This window comes from Lytechinus variegatus, chromosome 5 (genome assembly GCF_018143015.1).
Source record: "Lytechinus variegatus isolate NC3 chromosome 5, Lvar_3.0, whole genome shotgun sequence".
NCBI lineage: Eukaryota > Metazoa > Echinodermata > Echinoidea > Temnopleuroida > Toxopneustidae > Lytechinus > Lytechinus variegatus.
In genome coordinates, this window is record NC_054744.1 from 31,306,199 (window position 1) to 31,317,500 (window position 11,302).

Sequence of the window (11,302 nt, forward strand, 5' to 3'; positions counted from 1 at the left end):
TTGATCTGACTTTTGAAACTTGGACATAAGAGTAATAAATATCACTGAATATCCTGTGCAAGTTTCAGGTCACATGATCAAGGTCAAAGGTCATGTGAGGTCAATGAATTTTGGCCACATTGGGGTTTTTTGTTGAATTACCATCCTATCTCTGTAAGTGTATTGGTCTAGTTCATAAAACGTGGAAATAAGAGTAACCAAGTATCACTTAACATCTTGTGCGAGTTATAGTAGTTTTCAAAGTCAGCACTGCTGCTATGTTGAATCGCGTGATGCAGGTGAGACGGTCAGAGGCATTCCACTTGTTTATTATTATCATTTCTTGTATATTCATTCCTTTTTTTATGAAAAAAAACACAAAACCTTTAAATACATATAAAACAAAAAACTGAGGAATAAGATATCAGCACACAATATGGGGATTACTTCCCGTAAACGATAAGGTTGTTGATCGACGATCTATGAGATATTATATAAAAGAAAATCATTCTAACAAGAGGGGATAACGTTTTAACAAGTTCTTCGGTACTTTAAATTTTCAGTGTACCAAGCACCATTTGTAATATATTCAGCATTTTTTTTTATTAGTTACAATTCCAATAATCTCAGTGGCCTAAGATATATTTTCTGGGGTTATATTGACCCGTTAAGTAAAGAGAGAGAGAGAGAGAGAGAGAGGATTTATGTGATCAAGAAGTGATAAGATAGGAAAAAACTGATTTGAAATGACTGAGAGAGAGACAGGCAAAGAAAGAAGAGCCCCCTCCCACACCCGTACCAGAGTTACGGAGTTAGGCTGTCCCGTCGGTGGATTCAGGTCCATCAACATCTTGAGGTTTAATCTTTCCAGGGGGCAAACGTGTGTGTGTGTGTTTGAGTTTTGTCAGACGTGTCTCAATCAGATATGATTATTTACGTCTGGGACCGACCTTTAACGTCACCATCCGAAAGACGTGACCAGGGCTCGAACCTCTGCATCAATTTGTAACTTCCCCACATAGCTTGGATTACAGGCGCACGCCACAACGCCCAGTCTTTAAATATGGTGTAGTCTTTGCTCTAGACCCATGCAGTTATTTCAAAATAGGAAATTATTAGAAACGATAAAAACAGACAAACAATATTAACAAAGACGCCACAATATCATGGATGTAGAATAAGGTTGTTGTTGTTGTTATTTTGGGTTTTTAAGGCGCGTACCATTCAGATCTGAATATTTACGCCTTTTATTAATTTGACGTTTTTGTGGTATGCCTTATCACATATATTTTGGGAGATGCTGGTGTCTAAGTTTTTAGATTAATCTTTTGCTTAATTTGTATTTTAAGAGAACTGGATGTGGGGTAAAGACAACTCTCTAAACCCAAGCATTTTAACTGGGTTTAATTTCAAAGATTGGTCTTAGCTTTGATTTTTTCAATATTTGTTTATCTTATAAATAGCTGGGTCTAGACGAAGGTCTAAGCATAATAATAATGTTATTCAACAGGAATAAGAATATGACGAAGTCTTATGTTTTTAAGATTGTTTGAATTAATTTCTAAATGACTGGGTCTGGAATAGAGACAACGCTCTAAACATGTGCTTTTGTACTTGGTCTTAATTTGGAGGATTGTTGGTTCTTAGATTCGTTGTTAGGGGTTGGGTTTTATTGTTTTTTTTATTCTTGAAATAATTGTGTCTGGAGGAAAGTCTACAATCGATCTCCATGTTATTCCACAGTAGTTAGATTAGTGGGTATTTGTTTTAGACAATTTTATTTTTAAATAATAACCAAGTCTGGAAAATGGACGTTTTCTTTGCAAATGCATAATTACATTGTTTTGTAGGGGTCTTGTATTATTATACAAAAGAATCGGGGTGTGGGGTACAGACATATTTTTTACTGGGTGTAACTTTTGAAAACTGGTTTTAGATTTGATTTTCTTTTTTAATTCATTTCTTAGATAACCTGGTCTGGAGGAAAGAGTACGTTTTACAACTCATGTTATTCCAAGAGAATATGATAGGGTCTTATGTTAGAAGATTTTTTTTCGTAATTTTTGTAAAGATTAGGTCTGGAATAAAGACAACATTCTAAACCTCTTTTTAAAAACATGTTCTTAGGTTCAAGGATTGCTTGGTGTTAGATTTGGAGTTATTTATATTTTTACTCTTAGCCTTATTTTGAAAAACAAATGACTGGGTCTGGCTGAAAGACTACGCTATATGTCCATGTTATCCAGCATTAATAAGATTATGGGGTCTTTATACGGTTTTTGTTGTTGTTGTTGTTGTTGTATTGTTATTTACAATTTTTAAATAACCGGGTCTGGAGAAAAGACTATGCTTGATTCTCAATTTACTCATAGCGCGTATATTTACAATACGTTCAGTATAATTTAAAACAACAACAAAGACTTTGATTCCACCAGTTTTAATTAACTGGGTCTGGAGAGAAGACTAGGCTCGATTCTCATTTTTATTCCACCGGAACATCATTATCGTATCTTAGTTTGGACTTATATCATAATATTTGAAACAATCGGGTCTGGAATAAAGACTTTGGACTTATATTATTATTTTTTAAACAACCGGGTCTGGAATAAAGACTTTGGATTTATATTATAATTTTTGAAACAACCAGGTCTGGAATAAAGACTTTGGATTTATATTATAATTTTTGAAACAACCGGGTCTGGTGAAAAGACTTTGGACTTATATTATCATTTTTGAAACAATCGGGTCTGGAATAAAGACTTTAGGCTCATATGATTATTTTTTAAACAACCGGGTCTGGAATAAAGACTTTGTACTTATATCATAATTTTTGAAACAACCGGGTCTGGAATAAAGACTTTGGGCTCATATTATTATTTTTGAAACAACCGGGTCTGGAATAAAGACTTTGGATTTATATTATAATTTTTGAAACAACAGGGTCTGGAAAAAGACTTTGGATTTATATTATAATTTTTTTAACAACCGGGTCTGGAGAAAAGACTTTGGACTTATATTATCATTTTTGAAACAATCGGGTCTGGAATAAAGACTTTAGGCTCATATGATTATTTTTTAAACAACCGGGTCTGGAATAAAGACTTTGTACTTATATTATAATTTTTGAAACAACCGGGTCTGGAATAAAGACTTTGGATTTATATTATAATTTTTTAAACAACCGGGTCTGGAATAAAGACTTTGTACTTATATCATAATTTTTGAAACAACCGGGTCTGGAATAAAGACTTTGGATTTATATTATAATTTGTTAATTAACCGGGTCAGGAAAAGAGACTTTGCACTTTTGTGCTATATGAACGCATTACTACACGATTTTAGTTCAGAACGGATTTGCCAAAAATCCCTTCAAATTTATTACATTTGTGGGTAAAGTCATTATTACATTTGTGGGCGATCAAAAATTATTACATTTGTGGGTAAAGTGCATTATTACATTTGTGGGTGAAATTATTACATTTGTGGGTAAAGTGTTATTACATTTGTGGGCGTTATTACATTTGTGGGTAAAGTGTTATTACATTTGTGGGCGTTATTACATTTGTGGGCGTTATTACATTTGTGGGTGCAACAGCCCCCCCCCCTGAAAAAGCAAGGACCCCCCAGTGCCCCCCGGGAAAAAAAATCCTAGCTACGCCACTGATAACGGATACAGCGGACAAGCAAAATTTCGGGGTGGCTCCATCCGTTTCATTCGCTCTAGACAACGGACAAAATGGGCGAACAATGATAGAGAGAGTCACAATTGGCGGATGCTCGACGGATATAGAGCGAATTAAACACGTATGCAGAGAGGACACAACGGATACATAATGATTTCCAACGGATGGCAAGACTCTTTTTCTGATTTAAATTCTCTCTGCATCCGTAAGTGTAGAGTGACCAAGCCTCTAGTATCGTCTCACGGAAAGTATAAACATGATAAACGGAAGTTCTTGATACTCCATTGCTAATTATTTTCATGGGGAAAGGGACTGCAAGAATTATTTTTTTGTAATAGTCATGATAGTTGTCATTATGATCTAAAATGTTAAAGTAACGATTGGACTTTTGATATTCAATACTGTGATTGTTATTTCATGGTATTATGCTTCTTAAAGATAAATGCAAGTTGTGATAATAATTTCAAAATGAGTTCATACAGGATTGAATAAAATGGCCAGCTTGACCAAATATATGACAAATTGTGCCTTGTGTGTCTGGAAGAAATGCTGTCATTGCCAGTGGCGTAGCTTGGATTTTTTTCCCGGGGGGGGGGGGCACTGGGGGGTCCTTGCTTTTTCAGGGGAGGCACCGGCCATTTTCCGGTGTGTGTCTATGTGTCCACAAGGGCGCATCCGACTTTCGCCAATAGGGGACCGGGCCAGCAATTATCTTCACCTATATGTGTGATCCTGAACAAGATTCGTATGCACATACATATATATATATATATACCTCTTATCCAAGCTCTCTTATGAATTACTCAATCTAACGTCTTCCAACTTGTAAACTTATAAATAAATGATAGGTTTTGGTTATACTGATTGGACGGTCGAATATATATTTATTCGTAAATTGCATGACATAAAATTATTATTTCGGTTTAAAAAGTATACCACATAGAGACCTGGGGGGTGTTTCACAAAGATTTAAGCATGACTTAAGTCGCACTTAAATGCCGACGCGTACATGATATGCAACGCGCGATCTTATTGATAGATAGGCATTAGTGCGCGTCCTCATCACACGATCTGACCAATGCGGTCAAGCCTTTCATACCGTACGCAACTCGGTATTTAAGTGCGACTCTAAGTCATACTTAAATCTTTGTGAAACACCCCCCTGTAGGTGTTATGCATCTATTGAGAACTGTACTATAATCATTATTTCTATTATTATTAGAGAGAATATCCATGGTAGAACAATACACTGTTTAATTATATAGCTTTGTACAGCTGTGTTTCGATCACATTTTTTTCTTGCAATATTAAATATGATTATATTTCAAATTTTGTTGTCTATTATACGTATATGTAACGCTCTAAACTATGTGACTCTAACGGGGGGGGGGAGGTTATGCCACTGGATCGCTTTAAAATACACGAATATGCACTACCCCCCCCCCCCGTGACCTAGCACACAACCGAGCTTGTCGAATATCGACTCCCGCTAGTCTGCTGTGCAAACCCTACACTCGAGTTCAGGGTCAAAATGTGCAGCCAACTACTGAAGGCCCTCTCGCTCAGAATTTTGAAAATCTTGTATGTGCTAGCCTTTGCGTGTATACCCACTTGTTGTGCCTGCAGACTATCTCACACCCCCTGTCCCCTTTTAATCTGTATATGTTTCTTTATTACGGAAGAGCCTGGCTTCAAAGAAAGCAAAATAAAAAAAAAATGTGGAATGGGTTATTAATTTTAAAGTTAAAAGCAGTGAAAGGTAGTGTTTTATGATGCATAGACATTTTACTCCCATAATAGTGTAAATTCTTCATAAAGTGACTTCCATCACTAGAAACAAGCCTGATACCTTATTTTGTTTCTTGATTTTGCATCGACATATTGATATTCTATTTTCTAAAATACGTTCATTCCAGAAAATGGACGGTTGATTAAAATATCTAAAAGTAATATAAAATGTAGAATTATAATAACAGTTACTAGAATGATGTCAGGGGACAGCTCGTCACTATAAAGCGGAAATAGTAAAGAAATTAAAAGTCTATTTCCTACATTAAAATACATGATGAACAAAAACGAATAGTTTACGGCATTTACCATTGCAATGAGTGACTAGAAAAACACAAAATAGCAACTCCATATGGTCAGGCCTTGAAGTACTGTTCATGTCCATATGATCTTTTTTCCTTATCCTAAAAATTGCATAACGATTCAGGTGAATGACTTTAAGTTTTTACTTATTTTTTATGACATGGCGTGAAACTTGATATTAGAAACTTAATCTAACACCCGGGGGGGGGGCACTCGACCAAAAAAAAGTGGTGGGGGGTGTGCCGCGGGCGAGACAAAAAAAAAACGGGGGCCTTGGAGCGGGCTTATTGTAAAAAGGAAGGTCCTCGGAACGGGCTTCGGAACTACAAATGTTTGTGAAAACGGGGGTCCTTGGAACGAATCGCCAGCGTGTGTGCGTATTCAACCCTATGGAACGGGTATGCACGTATGATGCAGCGAGCCCAGCGGCACGCCCGCCGGGTGCAGAGACGATGGTCGGACAGTGCTCTGCGGCCGCTTTTCACCAAAATTGCAGCTCATTGTAGCGGATCAAAGCGACCGGAACGGCGTAACGAAAAATATGCGAAGCTTTGGAGCGGATTTGTTTCTTCTTTTTTTCTCGATAAGAAGAAAATGCTATGCTTTGGAGCAGCTTTCTTTGTTCTTTTTCTAAATATGACAAAAATGGTGCCTTGGAACGGAAATTTGAGTGTAAAAATAGGGGTCCCCTTCGCGGCACATACCACTAGGCATTATAACTGAGTGCCCCCCCCCCGGAATCGAACAGACCATTACAAGGTCATAATCATAACCAAGGAGATCTTGGTATATTTTTTTGTCAAAAGCCCTTTACTAGCAGCCTTTTCGTCCGGTCAGAATTTTTCGTCCGGTCCGAATCTGTGGACGATGTGCTGTCCTGGTGCACTACGTACCTTTCTTTCGACAGTGACCTCCATTTTTCCATTATGATTAGACTTGCATTTTAAAAGGAACTGGTGGTTGTATAGATCAGAGGGCCTGCAAAGGGGATGCTGTATACGCTATTGAATTGCGTACATCCACACGGTGGAAATTCCGTGAAAGGATGTGCACGAAACACGTTATAACGACACTATGCACAAGGAAATGATTACATGTACATGTACTTGAATGTAAAATATGGAGGTTCGCGCGTGTTGGATATCCCAAGTTGCCTGTTTAGTTTTGTGTATCATGTGTATGGAGTCATGTAAGTACCATTTATCTAGTATTTGTTCGTAAGTGTAGGCAAATATATCGGTATATTGTGCAAAGGGTGTTAACGAGTAACATGTATTTTGATTTGTTTCGCATCTGTGCCTAAAACGTGACACACAGTTTACTGTCATGTAGGCCTATTATTCGAAGACCTGCGCGATATCGTTCTCGCTGGTTTAGTGGCAATATTGCCCGGATGTTGAGATATAATATATAATATATTTACTGAATGACGGTCTAATTCACCGTCTCGATGACTTTAATATGCGAAACATTCCTAACCTACCTCTCGTTTCTTGTCTTTTTAACCATTAAAAAAATGTAATCATAGATGCGTTTGACAGCTCGATTCGCTTGCATGCGGGATTTTCAGAGAATGAAGGATTCGTTCTAGTCAACATGACAGGTGTATGGCAAGCCATCTGTAAAAACGATTTGGACCCATTCAATATCTTAGTAGCCTGCCGACAATTGGGATTTACTGAAGGGTACGCCCTGAAATGGGAAGACAGCGATTATCAGTACCCCAGCTCATGGCGTCCTCAAAACGAGTCAAAAGAACGCTTCCCAATCAGGAGGACCAAGTTTATATGTAATGGGAGCGAACCATCACTGTCATCCTGCCAAGTATCTGACAAATCTGATGATTACTGCTCAATATACGGAGGGGTTGCGTGCAGTAGGTATTTAATTTGTCACATCTATAGCTAGAAGAGAAACACATATGAAAATCTCACATGATAAAGAAGAGTACAAATAAGTCTTGTGATTTACGAAATGATCTGAAGATGCTTTATAATTTTCATCTGCAGAAGCACCTCACATTTTCCTGCTTTCAGTAAATATATAAGACATAGGGTACAAAGGATACATAGGATACAAAATTTTCATTTGCATAATATACTACTACAATGCTTGATCGTTTGATTTCTTTCATCATATTTCCCTTGTAGTTGTTAATGCGCATTTCAGTCTTTCAGACTGATACTAATTTGTAAAGGGCATTAATGAGAGACATACCTTCTATTACACTCGGAGAGAATGTAGTTGTACAGAACTGTAGACGTAGATTATGTTTTATTTCACCAGTCAAACTTATCAATTGATGCTTGTTGATATTCTGTTACTTTTATTTACTATGACACTTTTGTCTGAATTACTCTATTGAGTTTTTGGTATACTTCCCTCTTTTCTTATCTATTCAAAGATATATCTGCTGCCGAATTAACAACGTTACTCGACAGCGTGAGGTATAGTTACGCTTCGCTTACATACGATATCTCCAATGGTATTGCAGAAGGGCTAGTGCTTGTCACAGAGATCTTCAAATATGGCGACCATGACCATAAAACGTTAGTTGGAGGAATATGTAATTTGGACGACCGAGCAGCAATGTTAGTATGTAAAAGGCGTGGATATCCTAATGGTGGCAAGGTAAGTAATATCAAACGATTTTACAACTTATTTCCCGATGAAGTAAACTTCGAATGAATCTAAATCAAGTCCTGTACAATTCTAATTTCCAACGGGATTCTATGATATGTGTATTGTCAAATAATAATAAATCCCGACTCTGGACCAGGGAGGGGATGAGGATGAGATAGGTATCTCACTGGTTAATCTTCCATGATAAACTTCAAGCACAAAAGCGATGCTGTTAAACACGCTTAAAATGGTAAACAACATACTATCCACTGTGTTGGGTAATGTATGTTTGTAACAAAAGACATATATTCTGGGCAGTTATTACAAAATTTAGCATTTTTTTTACCCAATTCTTAGGGGACTAGATATGGCTTATCGGGCAAAATTCATAAAACAGTTGCCAGCGAGCCAAAAAAAAAAAAAAAAAAAAATCGACATTTTTTTCAAATCCTATTTTGTGAAAGATATGATATTCGATATTTGATATAATATTCAGAGAATAATAGCATACTTCAACCTTCTTTCTTCCCTTATCTCTATTTGTTTTTCTTGGTCGTGTTTTTTTTTTTTTGGGGGGGGAGGGGGCAAGCATCTCCCAATTTGTACGCCACTCATGGCCAGGAGATGTGCCTTACCTTAACTTTAGAGAAATGGTTTGATCGACACGAGAACGAAATATGTTTGAAACACTCTCACTGCAATTAACATTGTATTCATGATATTCCTAAACATTTGTACCCCAGTGAAATAGATACCGAGTTAAATGCACATTATTATAATGCTAGCTTAATTTCTCTAATATATTCGCTTGTGAATATAACTAATTGTGTAAACTTATTTTACTAAATTAGGAAAACTACTACCGTTACCAATAATTAAAATATAATACGGATACATTTGTTTTATATATCTTTTTTTTTTTTGGGGGGGGGTCAGTAATACTGGACAGATTTGGTCGGTGTCTTCTAATTTTGGTATTGTTTCTTCTTCTTTTATATTTCTCTTCTTGTTCTTCCCCTTTCTTCATCATCTTATCATTATCACCATCGTCACCATTATTATCATTATTGCTGATATTATTGTTGAATGTCTTCATGGCAACTATCTCCATGTCGGCGTTTTTTTTTATCTATAGTAAGTTCAAAATACCATTCATTTTATTTATAAATTTCCATTTGGAATGTTAAAGGCTTGCTGGGGAAGCAAGCCTATTTACTGGGTTGAAAGCAATAAATTGTATTTACAAATTTCGATTCATTCATTTATTTGGATAATGAATGTAACCTTACTTCAATAACCTTATGATACTGATGCTGTTGCCATCATCGTCAATCTTTTCTTTTCAGGCAGCCGCGTTCCCATCTCCAGAGAGGACGATGCCCATGGTATTGAATGAACTTGATTGTGTTCATTCAGATACGCTGTCTAGTTGCAGAAAGGTATTTTCATTGGAAGGAAACTGCAGCCAAGCGGGGGTCATGAATAACGGCGTCCAGTGTTGTGAGTATAGCCCACTAATCGCTAAAGGTCAAGTATATCGAACATAAGAAATGTGAAAAAAAGAGATAAAGATAAGAAAACCATAATGTAACTATTGTTATCAAAGATAGATTTGATCTATTATCTTGATAGGATAATATCACCATTCAGTGACATGCAAATCATGTATGTTATGAAACGAGGGAGCAATGATTTCAAACGATCACTGTATCCCCCTCCAATATTATGTAAAGCGTTATTTACCATGAAGCGTGGGACTTATCTACAACTTAGTTATAACATTTACAATACGTATACAGCAGTCAGAAACTGATAAGCTATTTTTTTCCGAACTGCACTTACTATATGAAAATGAAGTGCTGATTACCTCTTACAGTGCTTGTATAGTGACTGCATTTCGGAATGCTGATTTGTCTGGTTGAAATTTGAATTACTAAATGAACACTCCATAGTGCAGTCACTTTACACGTTCCTTAAGTGCTAAATTAATACTTAACATTTTTACAGCGTAATATTGAAATAATCGAGGTAAAATTATATCTTTTTTTACCTGACCTATCCCAGATACATCATTAAGGCCATCTGTAATTGGAGCGTTATCGTTCGTCGCCCAGGCATCTATCATAATTGTAGTTGCCGGTATCTGTGGAATATGCTGGGTTCAGCGACACGGCAAGAATCCTCCTGCTGACAGGAGACAAATCTATCTAACAGTCAGTGGAAACGAGGTCTATCCACCTGGCCAAGCAACCTATCAATCATCTAGCTGATTCTAACTGAATCTGATGAGAAGATAATGTACCTAGTTTGGTATACTACTAACCCTTCACTTTATTAGTGGTATGGATATACAACATACAATGACTATTGTACAGAGGAATCTGTGCTATTTTTGTGTGAAAACCCTCATATTTATCAATGTTTCAGAGTCTGAGCCAGACCTGTAGACTAATATGCACCTCATGGTTACGCAACATTAGTCCCTTTCGCGTCATTAACTCATCTCAAAACGGTCTCTGATAAGTATACCCTTATGGAACAAACACAGTGTTACCACAGTGTGTTCACATAGTTGACTATGTGTAAACTATGTGTTAACTATGTGGTCACAGTGTTGTCACAGTGTGAGACTTCAGATCACATAGTTAATCACATAATTGCCCACATAGTTGGGTAACAAACACAGTGTTACCACAGTGTGTTCACATAGTTGACTATGTGTAAACTATGTGTTAACTATGTGGTCACAGTGTTGTCACAGTGTTGTCACAGTGTGAGACTTCAGATCACATAGTTAATCACATAATTGCCCACATAGTTGGGTAACAAACACAGTGTTACCACAGTGTGTTCACATAGTTGACTATGTGTAAACTATGTGGTCACAGTGTGAGACTTCAGATCACATAGTTAATCACATAATTGCC

At 36.8% G+C, this 11,302-nt stretch overlaps 1 protein-coding gene across 2 annotated transcripts; it reads left to right on the top strand.

The window, feature by feature from the left end:
- The first annotated feature begins 6,635 nt into the window (after positions 1-6,635).
- LOC121414889 (neurotrypsin-like) lies at positions 6,636-10,897 on the top strand. 2 transcript variants are annotated; one of them, XM_041607939.1, is made up of 5 exons: positions 6,636-6,942; positions 7,282-7,633; positions 8,158-8,384; positions 9,722-9,875; positions 10,440-10,897. In XM_041607939.1, exons 2-5 carry the CDS (start codon positions 7,546-7,548, stop codon positions 10,643-10,645), a joined length of 675 nt encoding a protein of 224 aa, XP_041463873.1. In that variant the 5' UTR covers positions 6,636-6,942; positions 7,282-7,545; the 3' UTR covers positions 10,646-10,897. The 2 variants fall into 2 exon arrangements, with proteins under 2 accessions (XP_041463873.1, XP_041463872.1); XM_041607938.1 differs by having other exon boundaries at positions 6,637-6,942; positions 7,282-7,629.
- Positions 10,898-11,302: the final 405 nt, after the last annotated feature.